The sequence below is a fragment of the Pseudopodoces humilis genome, chromosome 17 (assembly GCF_049639895.1).
Source record: "Pseudopodoces humilis isolate 2021_Gansu_Grassland_sample_001 chromosome 17, ASM4963989v1, whole genome shotgun sequence".
NCBI lineage: Eukaryota > Metazoa > Chordata > Aves > Passeriformes > Paridae > Pseudopodoces > Pseudopodoces humilis.
In genome coordinates, this window is record NC_142216.1 from 15,632,694 (window position 1) to 15,654,474 (window position 21,781).

Sequence of the window (21,781 nt, forward strand, 5' to 3'; positions counted from 1 at the left end):
AAGTCTGGAGGGGCTTAACCATCTGGTAAAGGTTAGGACCGGCACGGCGGGGGACGCGGTCGGGGGATTTGGCAGCAGCCGCGATCTGGGCTCCTCTTAATCTACCGCGGGGACGAACGCAGCATCTGCGGGGTAATACCGGTGCCCCGGGCAGCGATCGGTCTCGCTGGAGCTCCCACCGCCGTTAACGGGACCTCCCCGAAGGTGGTCCCCTCCCCAGGTGCGTCCGCCTCCGGTAAACAGATTCTGCTGTGGCCCCGGGACCCGGATTGCAGCCCCTTGAGGGGACCAGCAAAGAAAGGGTTAAGCGACTGCCGGTGGCCGCGGTTCGGCCCCGCAGCTCCGGGCAAGGCCCTCCCCCGCCGCCCCCGGGAGCCCTAAACTCTTTGAAAGTGCAAGAGGCAGGCGAAGGCAAAGGAGGAGGCGGCGGCGCGGGTGCGACTCCTCGTCCCCGGGATTGCCGCGGGGCCATGGGGGCCAGGGCAGGCTCCGGGCGGGGGCAGCTCTTCCTCCGCTCCCTCCTCTTCCTCCTGTTGGCCGGGCCCCCGTCGCGCCGCCCGGCGAGGGGGCAGCTGCGCTACGCCGTGCCGGAGGAGCTGGAACACGGAGCCTTCGTGGCCAACCTGGGTGAGGACCTGGGACTCGATGTGTCCACCCTGTCAGCGCGGAGGTTCCGCATCGTGTCACGGGCCGGGGCCAGGCAGCACCTGGAGGTGAACCTGGAGAACGGGATCCTCTTTGTGAACGAGCGCATTGACCGGGAGGAGGTGTGCGAGGCCGGAGGGACCTGCCTGCTCCACCTGCAGCTCCTCGTCGAGAGCCCCCTGGAGCTCTACCGCGTCGAGGTGGAGGTGCTGGACATCAACGACCACGCACCCACTTTTCCTTGGCAAGAATACGTGCTGGAGGTGGCCGAGTCTGCCGTGCTCGGTGCCCGCTTCCCACTGGAGAGCGCCCAGGATCCTGACGTGGGCACCAACTCTGTGCACACCTACCGCCTCAGCCCCAATGCTTTCTTTTCACTTGAGGTGCAGACACGCAGCGATGCCAGCAAGTTTGCAGAGCTGGTGCTGGAGCGTGCCCTCGACCGTGAGCAGCAACGTGTGCACCGAGTGCTGCTCACCGCTCTCGATGGCGGCGTCCCCGAGCGCTCAGGCACAGCTCACATCCTCGTCACGGTGCTGGACGCCAACGACAATGTGCCTGCCTTTGACCAGCCCTCCTATGGTGTGAGCCTCCCTGAGGATGCTCCTGCTGGCACTCTGGTCATCCAGCTCAATGCCACTGACCTGGATGAGGGCCCCAATGGGGAGATTGAGTACTCCTTCAGTGGGCACGCACCACCACGTGTCCGGGAGCTCTTCCACGTAGAGCCCCGGAGTGGGCAGGTGCTGCTGAAGGGCCGCCTGGACTACGAGCGGGCCAGCCTCCATGAGCTCTATGTGCAAGCCAAGGACCGTGGACCCTCAGCTGTGGCTGTGCACTGCAGGGTGCTTGTGCACCTCCTTGATGTCAATGACAACGCACCAGAGGTGACCCTCACCTCTGTGTCCACACCTGTGCTGGAGGATGCCCCTCCGGGCACTGTGATCGCTGTCATCAGTGTTCTGGACAGGGACTCTGGGGACAACGGGCGTGTGAGCTGTGAGGTCAGCCCCAATGTGCCATTCGAGCTCCGCTCCTCCTTCCGGAACTACTACACGCTGGTCACCACGCAGGCGCTGGACCGGGAGGCTGTGCCCGAGTACAACGTGAGCATCACGGCACGAGACATGGGCTCTCCTGCCCTGCTGACCCGCAGCACCCTCACCATCCCGGTATCTGACGTGAACGACAACGCCCCGCGCTTCCTCCAGCCCTCATACAGCGTCTATGTGATGGAGAACAATGCACCAGGTGCCTCCATCTGCTCTGTCAGTGCTTTAGACCCTGACTGCCAACAGAATGCCTACCTATCCTACTCCATTGCCGATGGGCACATCCATGGCATGCCTGTGGGCACCTACGTGTCCATCAACTCTGACAGCGGGCACATGTACGCCCTGCGCTCCCTCGACTATGAGCAGATCCGCAGCTTCCAGATCCAGGTGCAAGCACAGGACGCGGGGTTCCCCCCACTCAGCGCCAACGTCACCGTCCACATCTTCGTGTTGGACCAGAATGACAATGCTCCTGTCATCGTTTCCCCCATGCCCCGCAATGGCTCCGTTGCCACCGAGCTGGTGCCGCGATCGGCCAGGCCCGGCTACCTCGTGGGCACGGTGTCGGCGGTGGATGCGGATGCGGGGCTGAACTCTCGCCTCTCCTACCAGCTCCTCCAGGCTACTGACTTCACTCTCTTCAGCGTGGCACCGGACACGGGTGAGCTGCGCACCCTCCGCTCCTTTCTGGAGCAGGATGCAAGCCGGCAGCAGCTGGTGGTGCAGGTGCGAGATGGTGGGCAGCCAGCCCTCTCTGCCACCGTGTCCCTCCTGCTTTCGGTGGTGGAGACCATGCCCCAGACTCTCTCTGACTTCAGCGAGTTCAGCCTCCCTCCAGAGGTCTCCTCATCTTCCCCACTCACCCTCTATCTCCTTGTCTCCCTGGGCTCCATCTCCTTCACCTTCCTTCTCGCCATCCTCATCCTCACAGCCATTCGCTGCCGTGGAGAGCGGCGTTCCCGCCAAGGGGACAGCTGCTCGCCACCTCGCTGCCACTGCTGTCCCGGGTCCAGACCCTCCTCTGATGGCCTGAAGACTTCCAACCTGACGGCACAGCCCCCTGCAGGGACCACGGCTGCCACCTGCCTTGATGTGCCTGCGGGCGGCCCCCCAGGCTACTGCTACAAGGTGTGCCTTGGTCCCGAGTCTGCTCAGAGCGACTTCATGTTCCTCAAACCCTGCAGCCCTCCCCGGAACAACGAGAAGGAACCCGGGAAGCGGCCCCGGCCAGACCAGCATCTCCAGGTCTCCAAAGAGGTAACAATGCCCAGCAGTGCTTAGCACGCCGCAGGTCCCCCCAGCCCCCTCCCTCAGCCTCTGCCACGAGGGAAACCAAGCACCGCTTCTCCCAGAGAATAACCGGAGCCTTTGATCAGTGCGGGAATTAGGAGCCGTCAGGCAGCGGGATCTCCACCGAGCTTCCCGACGGGTCTAATTACCGGGGGAGCGCCAGGCTCGACTGAGGCGAGAGGAAATCCCTCCTCACCGTCTTTTGTACCCATTAGAGGCAACAGAGATGCTCCAGTGCCCTAGGGGCGGTGGGATAGTGGGGGTGGCTCCTCCTTCACGTGGGTAAGCAATTCACACTGGGACAGTCTGAGCATCACTGCTGCTCTGCTTCCCCTGTGCTGGCGTCCCGGGCCTGGCTGCTGTTCTGCACCAGGTTGTGCCAGCAGGCAGCGAGTGGGGTCTTCGGGGCAGGATTTTGATGTCGACATTTGTTAGGTATTGAACTGAGGAATGTCTAATTTTCCTGATGAAAGACTCTCCAAAACACGATTACAAGGATGGAGAGTGATGACGCGTCTAATCCACTTACGTTTGACTTTTAATAAACCAGCCCTTCCGAGGAGAGCCCAAGACTCTGCCAAGAGAGTCTCACCATGTGTCTCCTTGCACCCCTGGACTCTCTTCCCTAATACTTAATTCAATTTTCCTGCAGTTTTTGCAGCCCTCCTGGGACATGGAGCATGCAGCCAATTCCTGCATCTCTCACCATGTGGTACCTCAGACCTGGGCTAAGTAAACATTGCACATGCAAAAAGACTTTTGAAAATTAATAGAAATAGGAAAACCACCTGCCTCTCCCCAGAATGACAGGCTTAATGCTCCCAGAGGCAGAGGACAAGCCCAAAAACACCTCAATATCTCAGGAGGGTGGGGAAAATCCAGAAGGGAACAGACTGATCCAGTGATGTCTCAGTTTCCCCAAAACAGGAATGTGCTGCTTGCTTCTCCACAAAGGGCACAAGGAAAGTGCAGATGTGGCCCTGCACCCCTGCCTGTTGAAGCCTTGTGCTGGCAGGGCTGGGTTTTTTGACAAAGGGTCCCAGGGCTGATTGACAGAGGATCCCAATAACCAGCTTTGCTCTTCCCTGTGTCTTCCAGGCCAAGCAGCCCAACACAGACTGGCTGCCTCCAGACACACAGCGACCTGCCCTGAAAAGGTACCAAATCCAGCACTGGGGGAACAGAGGAAGCAGCTGGAAGTGGGATATGGGAATGGGGAGGTTATGTCTGACACAGCTTTGAACCAGTCTCTTCTCTAGCTCCCAGAGCCTGGAAGATGTGGGAGAAATCCGTAGAGCCCTCCAGAAGGAGCATGAGAGGCTGTGCACACTGGTGACCCCTGTCTCTGGTTAGTTTTGGGATGCTGGGGCTGGGAAGATCAGACCAGACCCTCTGGTCGCTTTTGGAGGTGCAGTGGGGGCATCACAGCTCTGTTCCTAGCAGTGTTGAAGTTTTGTGGGTGGAAGGGGTGTCCAGGCACCAGGATGCAAGTTGGTGACACAGGACTGGCATCCTGGCATGTGGATTTGACCTTAATCTCATCTTTTCTCCAGAGTTTCAGAAGGTTTCAGCAGGCCCCAACAGCGTGTGGACACCCCACTACAGCCCCTTGTACCCAGCCCTGGATTATCAGCACAACGTTTACATCCCTGGCACCCCCACTCTGCTTTCCAGCAAGGATGGGCCCCTCTTCCCAGGCCGGGAGAACAAAAACAGCTTCTCCACCTTTGGCAAGAGGAAGAAGATGACAACTTACTGTGACATGCATGACAGTGTGGTTATCAACAACGACCTGAAATAGCCTGGATGCCTCTATCCTTGGAATCTGCTGCATTATTTCAGCTGCCAGGTCCACCCACAGCACACGCCCCCATGTAGGGACCACTTGAGACTTTGTGGGGCTGCTGGGAGAGTGGCTCAACAGAGTATGTGGGAAGGATTTAAGGAGAGAGAGACTGAAAATTACAGGGATTGGGGGGTGGTGGCAGGGGGAATTTCTCCCATCTCATCTTGCAGAGCTGTATTGGCAGCAGGTGCTGTTTGAGGTCCATATGACCAGATTTAAGCAAATCTGCCTTGAGTTTACCCATTCCCATGTCCTCTTAGGGACCATTCATCTCTGCAAACATTGTCACTTCTTTGTCTTGTCTGGCTGTGTGAATGTACTGAGCTGCATGCCTGTATCTCTGTCCCAGTAGGCACAGAAAGTGTAAGCCTGGTTCAGCCAAGCCTGACCTTACACACTGGGACAGCGACCATTGCTCTGTCCCCGAGATCCAGCGGGATGTGTTGCATGTCTAGAGCAGCAATTGGTGTCTGTTTTCTCTGGGAAGTGAGTGCAAAACCCAGCCTTCATGAGTGCTTCTCTTCAAACCCTGACCCAACACTGGCAGGGCTGGGCATAGCCCGGGCACAGGGCAGAGACAGCCTTTGTTCCAAGAACAGCTCGTGCACACACGGGCTGGATGGCCAGAAGAGCTGCTAGCTTACCTGAGATGAGCCCATGCTGGGTAGCTCTCTAGCCCAAGGCAACATCATCTGAAAGAAAAAGTTTCCAGCCTTTGGAGTGACCCCAACACAGGTGACAGGCTCTTCCCTCCTGCCTCTGCCCTCACTTGGATCTCTGTTTTACCCAAGTCCTGAATGCCTGGAGGAGCCCCTGGTGCACTGGGGGCCCCACCTGCATAGAAAAAACATCTCCAAATGTGCCCTGTTTCTCTTTGGGAACTTTTAGCTGGCAGTCAGGAGCCCTCAAGGGCAGGACTCCAGCCCCAGAACAGTCTCTCCCCTGCCTTGTACACCCTGCACCTGTCCACCAGTCTGTCTGTCACCATTGCCAATTGCTCTGGTCATGGGACAGTTCATTTTGAATCCATCTGTGCAGAACATGACAGCTCTTTCTAAACTGGGTTTGTTTCACTATGTCTGATTTGTACCAATAAATTGTATTTTAATAGCTCACCCTGGCTCCTGGCTGACCCTGAGTTGCACACGACAGCAGGGATTGCTGCACAGCTCTTGGAGCAGTACTCCCAGCTCCAGGAAAAACATCTGTCCTTCTGAGTTCTGGAGCAGAGAGCTCCTTTTATGCTGAGAGTTCATTTTATACACCCCACCTGGATTCTGGGAGCTCAAGGTCCACTTCCCTCCTTCCCTGGATTCAGAATCCCCCTGGGGTGATGGCCAGAAGGAGCTGGAGATGTCACAGAGCTCCTTGCTCCACGCTCCAGCTTGGCCAGAGGGGAATTTGTATCATGGTGTGGGCATCCACAAGCTGCTGGGGAGAGGGGCTGGATGTGGCACTAATGGCAGAACAAATCATGGTTGTTACAGTGCTTTCTCTGGTTAATGTACCCTTTCCCCTGGATAAGCAGCTTGCTTCAGGAGCCACAGAGATAACCTGGACCTGTGCCAGGTGCAGGGACTGGCTCCCAGGGGATAGGGATGGATAGGTAGGATGTCTCTTGGCTTGATGTGGGAAGCACTTGGCCTTCAGATGAAGTCCTGAGGTGGTGGGGCTGTGGTTGTCCTTCTCGTACCCTGAACCTGCTCGGTGGCTGGCTTGGGGAGGCTGCAATGCGGCTTTTGGGATTAACCCAGAAAAGTCCTTGTCTTCTATGGGCAATGTGCTCTTCAGTGGAAGCAGGGGGCAGGGAGCACTCAGAGGGGCCTCGTGGGAGTCAGGGGCCTGGGAGGACAAAGCTTTGGACATGAAAGGGACCTGGATTTTTCTGGTGACTTCAGTCCCAGCTCACATCTGCCTGACTGCGGGTAGATGAAATATTCCCTGTCCCAATTAGACGGTAGGATGAAGGATTTTATGCTGCCAAGTGCATTCTTCAAGGGTCTCCAGAGAGTGTTAAGGGTAAAAAAGAACCCCAAACAGCTACTGCCTGAGACCTCTGTACAGTATTAGCCTGTTCCACTGCTTCAAAAGAACAAGGGATTTATGTAAAGTGATACAATAAGATTAATAACAGCCTCAAGAAGTAATAAAAGCATCAAATGGACCTGACTCCCTGCAGGGCAGCAAGCATCTCCTCCTCCCAGATTAACTCTGGCACTATCTCCCCTGCATTTTTAGGTGGTGCTGGTCAGGCAGTGGGAGAGGACTGCAGCCCTTCTGCAGGAGGCTGAGCTGCTCGCTGTGCTCCAGCTCACACAGCAAAAGCACCCAGCACATCCTGTGCTTCACAGCATCCAAGAGCTAAATGAACACACAAAAGTGGTGTTTTGTATCAGATTCCCAGGAGTGGCTTCACAAAGGGGAAATTGATCCCAAAGCTGACCCCCCAAAAATCATAAGCATTTGAAAGAGATATTTTGCATCTCTGTCTTCGGAAAATCACGGGGTCAAGCAACTAAGGGGACAAGTTTGTCACCTCCCCTGTCCCTCTCCAGTGCATTTTCTAATTTTTTAATCCCTACTACCCTACTCAGTGGTGCCCATGGAATTGCTTCCATGTCCTCTGATTACTCCTGACCATCAGCCCATGGGGTGAGATAGATACACACACACACACACGTCAGTACTTCTTGCTGACCCCCAGGTTTGCATGTTCAGTTCAGACATTTTCCAAAAGGGATTTGAGCAACACAGCACCAGCCCAGGCCCCAACACCCCACACTCCCCCAGTATCTGCTTTTGCTTAGCTGAAGGAAAACCTGCACTGACAAGAGCTCAGTTTCAATCTTTCATTTCAATCACCATATTGATAAAAAGGACAATAAAAAGGGACTTGCTTTAGGGGAGAGAGGACTTGCATAAATCTAATTCAACCACACTACTATCCCTCTTCAAAGGGCATCTCTGGTCAGAATTGTCCATCTAAAAGATGAGATCTCCTTTGAAGATCTCCCACAGGGACAGGGTCTCATTAAAAATGCAAGGTCTTTGCCCTACAACTAGTTATTTTTACAACTCTCCCTGTGCTAACACTCCTGCACAGCCGATGAGCATTAGCTGGGTTTTGTAGCCTGGTAATGCACTGGGCATGAGAGCTCCTTTGGAGATCTGCTCAGCAGAACACTCTCTGGATGCCCTTCTCACATGTTCCAGCTCTCTCAGAGATCCAGAGGCAATTTTGGCTTTCAGGGACCTGCCAGCCAGCTTGAGGTTTGCTTCTAGGACAGTGGGAAAGCTGCCATGTGGTGCAGTTGGCTGCAAAATGCTTCAGGCCATGCAAGGCAGGCACACAGCGCTTCTGGGCTCCAGCACATACAGGGGTTTGTGCTCTTGCTGTTGCTGAATAGACTGCTCAGATGGAAACATCACTTGTATCTCTGTAATGACTTGAAAATGTATCCCAGAGAGACAAAACCAATCCAGAGGAGGAGAGAAAAGAGGCCAGAGGGAAAGACCCAGAGGGGCTGATGCTCAGTTCTACTCCCATCTGCCAAGCAGGGAATCAAGAAACAGCCAGGAAATTCCCCAGAAAGCCTCAGCATGGACACAGCACTCTGCATGCAGTAGGCTCAGGCTGGGTAGAGCCATGGGTACAGGTGGTTCTCAGCTCCCAGAGGGTGTGGTGCTGGCAGGACAGAGCTAAAATCCATGAGGACCAGTGGGAGCCTCTGCTTGGACCTTGGCCAGCCCAGTCTGTGGCACTCAGTGGTTAATTAGATCCTCCAAAGATGCTAGGAATTTCTTTTTTCCCTTCCCTTCCCTTCCCTTCCCTTCCCTTCCCTTCCCTTCCCTTCCCTTCCCTTCCCTTCCCTTCCCTTCCCTTCCCTTCCCTTCCCTTCCCTTCCCTTCCCTTCCCTTCCCTTCCCTTCCCTTCCCTTCCCTTCCCTTCCCTTCCCTTCCCTTCCCTTCCCTTCCCTTCCCTTCCCTTCCCTTCCCTTCCCGCACCTTCCCGCACCTTCCCTTCCCTTCCCTTCCCTTCCCTTCCCTTCCCTTCCCTTCCCTTCCCTTCCCTTCCCTTCCCTTCCCTTCCCTTCCCTTCCCTTCCCTTCCCTTCCCTTCCCTTCCCTTCCCTTCCCTTCCCTTCCCTTCCCTTCCCTTCCCTTCCCTTCCCTTCCCTTCCCTTCCCTTCCCTTCCCTTCCCTTCCCTTCCCTTCCCTTCCCTTCCCTTCCCTTCCCTTCCCTTCCCTTCCCTTCCCTTCCCTTCCCTTCCCTTCCCTTCCTTCCTTCCCTTCCCTTCCCTTCCCTTCCCTTCCCTTCCCTTCCCTTCCCTTCCCTTCCCTTCCCTTCCCTTCCCTTCCCTTCCCTTCCCTTCCCTTCCCTTCCCTTCCCTTCCCTTCCCTTCCCTTCCCTTCCCTTCCCTTCCCTTCCCTTCCCTTCCCTTCTCTATGATGCTGGAACACACCTTAATTTATTCAAGACTGGGTCGAGATCCACTCAGATTTCTTTCCAAATTTCCTTTTAAATGTCTCCCTGAACCCACCATCAGAGCAGCCTGTTCCTGCCTGGATCCCTTCCTCTGGCTTCCTTTTTGATCTTGGTAGATGTTTTATAGAAATAAATATCCTTTAGCTTCTGTCATAATAACTTAGCCTCTGCCACACTGAAAAACCTCTGCATGATTGTCACGTGCTGATTTTCTCTGCTCCTTTGCACCTTTTCCTTTTTCACTGCTCTGAAAACATCACTTGCCAACTCCTCCACAGAGATCAGATGGAAGAACAGGCCAGGGCTCAGGGAAGCTTTTGCTTCCCAGTTAGCTTATAATGTGTTTTCAGTTTAAGTGGTGGAAATGTCACTGGCTCTGTTTTGCAGCATTCACTCAAGTGGAATTAATGCTTCTTGTTAGTGATAATATGACTTAATCAGCTTAATTACTTTGAGACATAAGTAGACACCTTTGTGTATTGAATAACTTATGACACACTGGACCAAAAAGCACGAATGAAGGCTTTGAAAATAAATTAAATATGACCCCTAGTGCAGCCTGCACTTTGACTAATGATTCGTCTCCCATGAAATTCAATGACTTACAAATCTTACATTTGAATAAATGATACATTTTTGCATGTTTTAAACAATAGCAGTGATTTTTATTTCAGCATTCGGAATTCAGAGTGCTTCTCCAGCGCCAGGAAGCAAGGCAAACGAGTTCATGTTAAACGGATTGAAAAATAAAACATTTGTGCAGTCAACTATCAGCAATACATTCAGAGGATCTGCAGGCATTTCTGATGAGTTATTTATTTTAATTCATTGCTAGGAATATCTGCAACAACAGGTGAAAAAAAAAACACAGCAGAAGAAATTAAGAGAGAGCAAGGACTCTCAGAAGGTTCACTAAGGTCTTCACATTTAATCCATCCTTTTCAATAATGTCTACAAGAGAAAATACCATTAAATAGCTCCAGAAGTGTCCTATACATTTTGCCTGCATAGAAAATAAATCACACAAAGGAAATAGAAGGAGGAAAAGCAACCATCAATCAAGAAAATGATTATGAGCATCTGTAGGATTTCTGATAGGCCAGGATGCAGAGACTCTGTGATAGCAAGCTGCATGGGAAATAGAAAAATTGGGGTTAAACTGTTCCATGAACCCAAAAAAAGATGAGCTGTCTGAATTTGTTCTTTTCTATTGCAGTGAGTCACCCAATTTCTGTATCCAAATCTTCCTCCAAAAAGCTCTGGAGTTCAGCATGGTGCAGACAATAATGCAGATTCCTACACAGGGACTTTTTCAGCCCAAGTATATCTGAAATTCAGAGGTTAGCTTAGGCTGTAGCATCACAGGGGAGCCTCACTGCTTTGATGAGTCTACTTGTAAATCCATGTTCATATTTCTTGGTATTTTAGCTAACAGGAATTTTTTCATTCTGCTGAGGGTGAAGGCTGGGGACTCTAGGATTAATTTATCACTGCCCTTGCTCTGCAGTTGTTCAGTCTCTATTGACTAAATCTCCACACAGGGATCTAAATGTAAAGAGTTTAATCTGGGGTTGAATCCCACCTGTAGGATTCCATCTTGTCCCCAGTTTCCTTCTTGATCTTGCTTTATTATCATTTAGAGGAGACATGCCCAGCACCTCTCTGACACTGGCATTTACCAGAAATCAGAGGAAAAGAGTTGCCATTTGCTTTGAGTATCCCCTGACAGACCAAACTTTAGGAATTTAATCCTGAAATTAGTTCCTAAAGCTGAAATTTATTTTTTCCGGTTTTCAGGAAGTGCAATGTTGTAATCCATTTGCTTACCAAAACCACCCCTTCCTCTTAATCTCTCCCTGCAAAACAGTCTGCCAGCTGCCCCAGAATGTAAGGAGATCATCAAAAGGATGATTGTCTGGGGCTGAATGTGCTCCCCAAGAGTCCTCTTGGCTCGTTGTGCCACGTGACATGAGCCATCCTGTCACCCTCTGGCCTTTTTTCTGCCTCTTTTTGGGTCCAAATTTTATATTTGCTGTAGCTCCCTAGTGCATTTCAATCAAACCTGTTTTCAGCAGAAGTCTGACCCCATCACTTCCAGGTATCCCTATTTTGCTCCACTTTTCCTGTGTATCCATAAACCCATAGGATTTTTTCCTGTGTATCCATAGGATTTGGCTGCAAATTGCCAAATCCCTGGTGAAATGGTGCCCCCTCCATGTTACCCACACAATGCACAGCTCCACCAGCACCCAACCTGGACAGGAGCATCCCATCTGCTGTGCCCGTGCCTTGTGTCCAAAATCCAGGCTGGAACCACACAGGGAATCACAGGGACCAGAAAGACACCCCCAGTCCTGCAAGGGAGGAGCTAGAAGTTTGTTCCTGTTCCTCCTCTCTTGGAGATGGGGCAGAGACAAATTACACACTCTTTTTTTTTTTTTTTTTGTAATGCAATCTCTTCTTTAAAATTATTAAAAACAGAAAAAATAAAAAAAGAATTAAAACCTTGGATGTGAGCTGCAGGGATGAATCACAGCACAGAGCTTGGCAACACAGCGTGTCACCCCCCTGAGCCTTCCTGCCTGGTTGCTGAAGGTATTAGGAAGAAAGACCACTCTGGGAACCACTTCTGAAGAGCTTGATTCTGTTGGCATGGAGAATTATTTTCATGAAGGGGCCTCTATATGCAAATGGGAAATGGAGATGGAGTGGGAAATAAGCCCAGCAAAAAAATCATGGAAGTTTTTGCTGCCTGCAAGTGGAATTCAACCAAAAAGGGGGGAGGGAGAAGAAAGGAAATTGAAAGAGCCTCCTCTCTGCACAGATTGCATTGCTGGAGAAGCTCTGAGTGTTGCAAGGCGTAATAGTTGTCTGCTCAGAGGTTCCTTCCCGGGGGATTTTCCCTGGGATAGTTTCATACATTTATCCCTGACTCCCGGCATCTGCATAACACACTCACAGAGAGAGTTATTAGTTTAATTTTCTTGTGAATTACAATGGAGGCAGAGAGAATTAGAAAATACTTTTTTTTTTTTTTTATTATCATTACTTTTTGTTTTCCAGTTGAGAGACTGTAAATGAGGCTATTCATCCTGCTAACACCAGTAGGGACCCAAACCCAAGTCTTTCTGGGGTAATTGGTTTCTGATGAGCAATCACTTGTAAAACCAATAGCAAAGGCAAGAACTGAAATATAAATTCTCACTTTACATGCTGAGCTTTTCATTAGGGTGGTATGTCTGGCTTCTTTTTGGGATTCAGTGGAAAAGCCATGAAATGGTAAACAAGGCAGTGAACTAAGCCTGATAAGAAGTTTGTATTAACAAAAAAATTGGGAAAACAGCACTCTCTGATATTCTCCAGAGCAAATAAAGCAGCTATAGAATCCCTCAAGCTGCAGCTTTCTAGTGAGCCCTTTGGTCCTAAAGCCCTGGACAGAGAGAAGAGACTGCAGATCTCCCTGTGGGGCTGACCTGAGAGTGCTTTTGTCCAAAAGAGACCAAAATGCTGAAGAAAGAAAAATAAATTAGAGGCCAGGGACAGTTTTCCATGCTGCAAGTCTGACTAAGGGTGGCTGATGGAAATTCACAGTCCTTGATATCCTGCAGTTTGCAAAATATAGAGGACAGTAATGCCTGGATTTGTTGCAAGGGCTAAGCCTGTGAGTGAGGCTCCAGTTGTTTTTTTTTTCTTTCCTCCCAGTTACTAGTGAGGAATCTGCTAATCTGCACTGGCTTTTGTTTCCCTGATGAACCTCAGGGTGCTTAAGGCTTGATTTATTTATTTATTCTGGTGGCAAATTAAGCATCAGTCTGGATGCAGCTCTCAGTGCTTTCTAGGCTGGGGCTGTGGTGCTGTCATTCATTGGCTTAACTGGATTGCTTGCTGCTTTATGGGGTTTTTCCAGTAAAATCTTTTTGGCACACACACAGCTGGTTGTTGCCTTAAAGATGAGCAGAGAGCAGCAGGCCTGACAAAGACAGGGAACATTTTTAAGCTCATGTACACAGAAAAGCCTCTGAAACAAGGATGATGTGGACACATCTCCATCAAAACAAACCAAGCAAAACCCTTCAAATAAGTCCATTTTTTTTCAGCTTTCAAATGCTGAAAGCTGATCCCAAAGAAACAAACAGTAAAATCTCTTGGATTCAGTCCTGAGGAACCTGCTCTGAGCAGAGGAAAGGGACACAACATGACATGCTAAGTATTGTCCAGAGATCTCTTCTAAACACAACTATTCTGGGATTCTGTGATGACAGAATCATCATTTCATTAACCCAAAAGAGCCAAACACATTGCTATGACCACAGCACGAAACGAGGCGATTTGGACACTGCCATATTTGCATCACATTTGCATACAACACATAGCCCAGGGCAATATTCCACAGAGCTATCAAGCAAATCTTTTTGTGTTCCTCTCATTTGGAGCCAGGAATCTCCCAAAGCCTGGATGTGCCCTGCACCAATCATGTCTTTTATTAGCTGTACACCCATCAGCCTCTGCTGACTGACCCAAATTTTTGGCCTCCCACCTCAAATATAGGGCAGCCTTGTAATTTTGGTATTGCTTGAGCAGAAGGAAGAGTCTCTGTGACACTGTCAGGATCATTCATCTGAGTTTAAACACTGAAAGTTCTGGGAGAGGAGAGGAGAGGAGAGGAGAGGAGAGGAGAGGAGAGGAGAGGAGAGGAGAGGAGAGGAGAGGAGAGGAGAGGAGAGGAGAGGAGAGGAGAGGAGAGGAGAGGAGAGGAGAGGAGAGGAGAGGAGAGGAGAGGAGAGGAGAGGAGAGGAGAGGAGAGGAGAGGAGAGGAGAGGAGAGGAGAGGAGAGGAGAGGAGAGGAGAGGAGAGGAGAGGAGAGGAGGAGAGGAGAGGAGAGGAGAGGAGAGGAGAGGAGAGGAGAGGAGAGGAGAGGAGAGGAGAGGAGAGGAGAGGAGAGGAGAGGAGAGGAGAGGAGAGGAGAGGAGAGGGAGAGGAGAGGAGAGGAGAGGAGAGGAGAGGAGGGGAGAGGTGAGGAGAGGAGAGGAGTGGAGAGGAGAGGAGAGGAGAGGAGAGGAGAGTTTTAGCTAAGACTGTAGCATGACTTAAGACGTGTAAGAGGACCAGCTGGTCATAGCAATTTTCCAAATGGCCCAAGCCTCTGCAATCATTTATAGTTCAACTGTTTCTGTCTTAAATATAGAGCCTGGCCCTGCATCACTACCTGTGCTTCTTTAGAAATCTGTACAGGTAGAAGCAGTCTGCAGATAATGAACATTTTTTTTCTATTTGGATTAACTGCTGTGTGAGCCCCAGTTCCCCACCTCTTTCTCTCTTCCCCAAACATTTCCACATGCCCTGACTCTGGTGATAGCTGAAGTTCCCAACTGAGTTCTCTCCTGCAAGTTTATCCAGCTGATCTCCCAGAGGATGATTCCATTTGGTGTTTATGGGAGTTTCTTCCCTCCAAGTAATGAATAGTACAGCTGAGCCTTTCATTCACGAGGCAGTTGTAATGGGAACAAAAGGGAAAAATGTAGGAAGTGAATCCTTAAAACTTTAGTTGATTTGTTACAAGGTTCTACTTTGTAACACTTTTACTTCGGTTGTGCTTGTATTTCCCTTTTCTCGAGTTTCTTAATGAGGAGGTCAGGTCTAGGAAGAAGCAAAACAGCTTCAGATCACATCATTACCTCATCCCCTTAAAATGTGTGTGTGACTGAAGAAGATTTACTTACTGTGGCGACAATTTGTCAGTGACAGAAAGTGGTGAGTGATTGAAGAACATTGACCAATCCAGAAAATGATTTGTTGCTGTTGCAGGTTTTGCACATTCTCTGCTTTATTCTGGGACCTAGGAAAACTCATTGAGGATGTGTTTGGAAGGCCTGTGAAAGAAAAAGGAGATGGTTTTCATGACCTGGTGTACAGCAAAGTGAAAGAAAAGAACTATGGGCAGAGATTTGTCTAATTTAAACAACTCTAAAAATTTCTGCCATTGGATAGTATTTGTAGTTGTTATTATAGAAACAATGAAGAAGAATGGACAAAACATTAAAAACTGGATAAAAAAAACTACTATCTGACCAGGAAACCTGTACCAGTGTTGGAGTTTCCCTGCACTTCCTTTCTGGTGGACATTTCAGAAAACCTGAGGTATTAGGGGAACCTCTGGATGAGAAATGAAATTGCAATGGGTTTTGGGTGCAAGGCATTAGAGGGATTCTGACTGAAACTGCAAAGAGCTCAGTCTCTGACAGCCCACAACCCCCCTTGCATCATCTTCTCTGGCCATCTTAACACAACCCCCTCAGCTTTTATACCCTGATTTCCCTTCCCATCATTTCCCTCTTGCTGTAGAGCGAGGAAGGAACTATTTTTCCTGCAACCACATCATTCTCTGACTTTATTTACAGAGGCTGAATTGAAGAAAACTCCCCCCTGCACTAAATCTGTTTGGCTTGGTGAAGGCAAGGAAGTGGAATTATATTGCAAATGTCAAGGGCTATGAAAAATGTAACAGACTTTAATATTCTTCTGCTGTTATTGCTGAGAGTGTCTCTCACCTGCATTCAGAGAAAGTGAAGTGCCTTTTACCACTGAGCAGAAATGATTGCCTATTTTTATTTTAAAGCTACACTGTGGCATGCATCCTAATAATAAATGCATTTGTCCCCCACACTCCCTCTTTAGCAATTCACCTTTAGCCTCAAAACTTAATTTTAGCCTTTAGGGTTAACCCCTGCCTCAGGCTTCAAGAAACTGCAGCCTCAAATATCCTGTTACCTATGTCTTAAAAGTGGTTCCTGCACTCCTAATTACAACCACAGCCCCTACCTTCCATGATACCTGGTGGTAGCTGGTGCTGAGCCAGGCACTTGGATGCTGCTTTGAAGATGTAAAACATTAACTATGCCTCTCTCCGTAGCTCACTTTCCCGTGGGGTTGTGTTTCAAGGTAAGTGGTTTGCATAAGATCCCTCAGAGACCTGCATTTAGTTTATTCAGTAGGATAAACAACCTGCTGCTTTTGTGCTTCTCCCTACAGAGCAAAGAAAAGCCCATTTTATACATTAAAATTGAACATAGCATTGCTGAAAGGTCTGTGATGGCTTTTTCTGGAGCTCAGAGCATTTTATCTTGTTCCAGGAGGGGTCTCACAGGGCATAAGCCCTGTACATTTTCTCATACATCCCCCTCCCTAAAATACAAATACTTCTCTCTTAAGAAGCTGTGTTCGTGAGGGAGAAGAGGTTACCGGCCCTCAGCTCTGCCTGTCTCGCTGACCGAACTGCCCAAGGCTGAGGGAGTTGGTGTCGAGGGCTTTTTCACGATGATGTTTTAATTTCACCTGCATACAGCAATCCCCACAGCTCCGTGAGGGGCAACCTGGCTCTTCGCGGCCCAATTAGCACAATCCTTGGAATGAACGGGCGTAAATCCCTGATGTTTTGCTGGGAATCACATGTCGCTCCCCGAGCTGGTCACCGGCAGCACCGGAGGGTCCCGTCCGTGCAGTGCCGGGGGAAGAGGGGCGGCCCCGGCAGCACAGAGCCGTGGTTCTCCCGGACACGGGGCTGGGAGGGCCGGACCAAGGCTGGCATCAAGCCACGTTTACTTATCAGACCCTTATACCCTGAATTAGGACAGGGACACACACACAAGAGTTTTACCTTTTTCCTCCTTGTGGGGTCGGTGCCGGTAAAGCACAAAGAGGAGCGGTGGAAGATAAACGAACAGCTCCCCCCCCGCCGGGATTTGAGCAGTCAGGAAATATAATCTGAGCTGGAAAGTGCCCGAGCATCTGTTGGGTTATTAATAAATTGTATGCAATCTGTCCGGGATGAAGCTCGGGACGGAGGGGAACCATCTGCTCTCGAGTGGCAGCTCTAATGGTGTCTGGGGAATGAATTTAGCAAGTGGAGAGCAGCGGGATGGGCCAGCCGGGCTCCCGGAGTGCCCGATCTCCGCACGGCTTTTCCAGGGTGGGACAACACGAAGGTTCCCTCTCCCCGGGGACAGGACCCCGCATGGATCCACAAAGAACGGGGATTCAGGCCCAGCGTGGGCATCATCACTGCAAGCTTCGTAGGCTCGGACAGCTCCCTGAAAAGTCACGCTCTTTTTAGAGAGAGAGAGAAAACCCCGCTCTCAGGGGCTGCCTTGTGTCCCCACCCCTGGGCTGGGACCCCGACCCCGCCCGCTTTTCTTCTGGGTCAGAGCTAATTGCTGCCCATAAATATTGTTCTCCACGTTTTATCCTCCACCTGTAAGGGTGCCTCCCTGATGTGTTTTCTGAGGATTTTCAGTTCAGCACCTCTGCTCTGGGCAAAGCAGATCACCTTCAGCCCAGGGCTCGGTTCCGGCTGTCTCCCGGGAAAACGGGGACCCCCGGGCCACTGGGAATGTCTGGGATGTCACTTATGTTAACTGAGCAAGGCTGGGAGCGTGGAGTGGTCATCGCACGAGCTCTCGTCGCGGAATAAGCAAAATGTTTCTTGCTGAAGGACGTCTCCGCCTGCCCGCAGTCCGTGTGGGCAGACATGCCTTCCCTTACAGGGAGAATCCAGCAAGCAGGCACCATATCCCTAAAACTCTCAACACGTGAGAAAATCCTGCCTTCCATAAGCCCCACACAGAGGAATTCCAGCCGAAATAAGGGGCGCTTGAGGACGACACCTCGAGCGACAGGAGCGAGAGACAGCGAGGGGAGAGCCGCTGCCACCGGGGCGAGCGAGAGCCCGGAGCCGCTCGGGGTGACGGCTCCATCTCTCGCCAGCGATGCCGATCTCGGAGCTGCCGCCGCCGCGCTTGGAGCGAAGGCTGCCGGGAGCTTCCGGAGGGGCGGAGAGAAGCGGGGGGAAGCGGAGGGAAGCGGAGAGAAGCAGAGGGAAGCGGGGGGAAGCGGGGGGAAGCGGGGGGAAGCAGAGGGAAGTGGGCTCCGCCCGCTCCTGGGAGCGCCCCGGGACCGAGAGTCTCCCGGGAGGGACGCACTGCCTAAGGAGTGGCTTGGCAGTGGCTGTTATTGTTTTGTTATTATTCAATTTTATTTTCTTTTTGTTTTGTATATTTTATTAACGCACTTTCCGATTGGTGCCGCTCTTCTCTTCCTGCGAATCGAGGCGTGGAAACCCGGCCGAGCCGGGGGCTGGGCCGCTGCGGGGAGAATGGAGGAGCTGACAAAGCTTTGGGTACCCCGGGACAGCTCCGGGCCCACCGCGGGGCCGGTCACCGGCATCGCCAGCACCTTCTTCGGGACTTCAGCTTTGCCAGCGGCACGAAGATAGAGGGGGAAGGGGACGGGTTTGTCGTTTGTTCCCCGCTCTCTGAGCCTGACCCCTTCTATTCGGTTACTGCTGGAGGTGATGTGCAGAAGCGAAGACTGAACGCCGCGGCGTGGGTGCTCCAGCCGCTGAGCCAGCAGGGCATCTCCTTCCTCGTCCCCCACTCGCCTTGTCCAGGGAGGAATGCCTCGCTGAAAGACCGATGGGACCCTAGAAGCGGTCCTTGTCTCGGTGCTTAGGGTACTCTTGAATGGTAGAAGAGCTTTCGGCCTCAGGAGGCTTTGAAACCAGACCCGGCTTTTCTGTGCCGTGCTCTAACCGCTAAACTGCGCTAATGAGCTGAGAAGGACACAAAGACAAATCCGACGATGCGAGTTCGGGACTCATCTGTCCTTCTGAAGGGAACGGGTTTTCTTTCCGGATCCTCGTCGACGGAGACAGACACCCTGAGGCGGCTGATGTGGAGCTGCTGTGCGGTACTTTCCATCTCGGGGTGGTGGAGCTGGAAGTGTCCTGTATGACGGGAGCGATTCTGTAGGAGCTGCTGGTTATCCAGTTCTCCATTTCTTGTCTCCAAGTGTAACTAGATAATGATCTGATTTCAGTGCGGGTCTAAATAGAACACTCCAAACACCCCTCGAAAAGTCTGTGTGTTTCTGCTCTCTAAAGAATAATCGGAGACAAACCTTTTGACTTATGTTCACCACTGGGCTGTACTTGCTTTTCTAAGAGACCAGTGATCACTCTGTGAACTCTGATGGATGCTCTGAACTTGGGATGTCCAAACACGTGGTTATTAATTTTCAAGACTTTAACCAGGGTTTCATCCATTCCTGCCTGATGAAGGAGGCTCAAAGTAACGCTCAGGCACTTGATGGGCTTTCAGGATGTTAAGATGAGTAGTTTATACTGATTTTTTTCTATAGATCCTCACTGTGGATCACCACTCCTCACCTCTCGCTGCTTAGTCAGAAGCACTGGGAATGCTCTGGGGCTGACCAAAGTTGAAAGAGCTAAACCAAGCCTTCCACCGACTCGTGTGCTTTTTGCAGGATCATTTCAGCTTTTTCTCATGACCTTTGTGGGTTCCCCTTAGAGGTGCAGGTGGTATAAAAGACATTTAGTCGTGTATCTAGGGTACTAATGCAACGCTACAATGCCTGAGGATTCGGCAATGTCACCCTCTACCCCACTGCTGCTCAGGTAGTAGCTGGATTTCATCAGTGTGAGAATCCCACATGAACTGTATCCGAATAAGCAAGAAACAACTGTTCCTGTCGGTACAGGAGTCTTGGAGTCTTTGACTCTGTCTTTGCATTTAGAAACAATTTTATTTCTAGCTAAGCTCAGATATCCAGCGTGGTGGGATCATTTGGCGAAGCTGCTGCTTGGTGGATATGAAAATGATATAGACAGATGTTCAGACCAAAATAAAATGGACACCATGTCCTATTTCCTCGACGTCAGTGCCTGCGACCTCATTAACAGCTGTTTTACTGATTTAAAGCATCCTACTACATTTTACATACAGCAGTCTTAACTTAGTACAGTTCTTAAGATACTTGGAGATCGAATTTGCTGACATTGGCATTACATTTTCATCTCCATGAACACGACATGAAATATTTCTGCAGAGAAGACCTACTTTTACCAGGTAAGTGAATAAATTTAGCAAACAGGTAAGCTGGGAAAAAAACCCCAATCTACCAAAGGAAATTCACCACAAAAATCAAAACAAAACCAACCAAACAAACAAAAAACTCAAAGCCAACTCAAAACATAACCCAACTAAAAACCCAAACAAATGAAAAAATCCAAAGCCAAAAGCCAAAATTTGTCCTGCTTAAACACCTCTCATCCAGGAGCCACATGGAGCAAACATGATTGTTTTATTGATAGAAGATAATCCCCAGCATCTCTTCCTATCCATGAGTCAAGGCAGTGATCTCTACCCAAACCGTTACTTCCTTTTGCTACAGAAATTAAAACAAACTGCCAGAAAACTGGAAACTCAAGAGTTCGTGAACATGTCTCCAGATCAGCCTGACAAAAATTATGCTGTGCAGGATTTTCTCGCCAGTCCTCTGTTATCAAAAACATAAATCCTGTCGCTTGAATCTGGAAAAAGTTAACAAATACTGTTCTACTTGATAGAATGGATTTGCCTGTGCCTGTTTACTCGTTGTCTGTCGTAAGGAGAATGGGAATTGGCAAACCCAATCCAAGGAGGAGAAGGAGAAAACCCGTGTGGATGTTAGGAATGAGAAAAGGGTGTGCTAATGGGTTTAATAAACCGAATCCTCGGCAGCAGCAGTGCCTACCAGAGGCTCCTTTTGCTGTTTGCCGTAGCTGCTCCACTCGAGAGAAGTGCTGGAGAGGAGGATCACTCTTTATCGTCAAAGCCTAGTTCCACCAGGATTTGGGATAAGGAACATAAAGCGCCTGAATGTCTTCCTCGGGGGGAAAACCCTGGTGCTGGTTGTGACACAAAAATGCAGGTAAGTTACAAAGACACAGTAGGAAGAATTCATCTTTGCATTGATGGCATAGGCCAGAGAAAAACGGCATCAGGGATGGATCTGGAATCAAGACATCATTTATATCCACGGAAAGCCTGACTGCCTTCAGCAGCAGGTTTCCATATGAACCGACAGCACTGCAGAGATTAATAAAGCAGGAACACAATCAGGTTAGTAGCACAATCGTATTTAGTGATGTTTTGAACCGTGGTTTGTGTACAGAAGCTAGAGATGTAACAGCAGAAGTTATTCTTGTCTCGGGTGCTCCTGAGGGAGCTGCTGTGGCCGCAGGGCTGCTGCCTCTGGGGCCCAAGGGCAGGTGGTAAATGTGAACCAGGGCAGGCGAGAGCTGTGTGGGCATGTGGAGGATTTTGCCCTGAAGCTCAAATAATGGTAGAAAATCTTCCCACAGCCACAAAATCGGCTTTGTCGGGATGGAGAAAGGCAGACTGTATTATTTATTTATTTGTTTGTTTGCTTATTTATTTGTTTCCCATTAACGAGGAATGTTGTGGTGGGGCAGAGACTGTGTACTGTGGCAGAGATCCTTCCCTCAGAGTGGCACGGAGTAGGGATTGGGGATTTGTCATAGGAAGTCTGAGTAGGGAAGAGTCTTCCCTGAAGAAAGGAGATGTTGTGTTTATAGCACTGGGCTGTGTCATTGGTGACAAACTGC

General features: G+C 50.5%; 1 protein-coding gene across 1 annotated transcript; it reads left to right on the forward strand.

Moving 5' to 3' along the window:
- Positions 1 to 404: 404 nt before the first annotated feature.
- LOC102105006 (protocadherin-10-like) lies at positions 405 to 5,861 on the forward strand. The gene is made up of 4 exons (XM_088063611.1): positions 405 to 2,957; positions 4,089 to 4,147; positions 4,238 to 4,338; positions 4,544 to 5,861. Exons 1-4 carry the CDS (start codon positions 471 to 473, stop codon positions 4,789 to 4,791), a joined length of 2,895 nt encoding a protein of 964 aa, XP_087919737.1. The 5' UTR covers positions 405 to 470; the 3' UTR covers positions 4,792 to 5,861.
- The last annotated feature ends 15,920 nt before the right edge of the window (positions 5,862 to 21,781 follow it).

What these genes read in the sequence shown, in the direction of transcription:
- LOC102105006 (XM_088063611.1), top strand. Translation starts at nt 471, where the DNA reads ATGGGGGCCAGGGCAGGCTCCGGGCGGGGGCAGCTCTTCCTCCGCTCC. An exon ending in ATCTCCAGGTCTCCAAAGAG is followed by an intron (nt 2,958 to 4,088) that starts GTAACAATGCCC and finishes TGTGTCTTCCAG; the next exon opens with GCCAAGCAGCCCAACACAGA. An exon ending in ACTGGTGACCCCTGTCTCTG is followed by an intron (nt 4,339 to 4,543) that starts GTTAGTTTTGGG and finishes TCTTTTCTCCAG; the next exon opens with AGTTTCAGAAGGTTTCAGCA.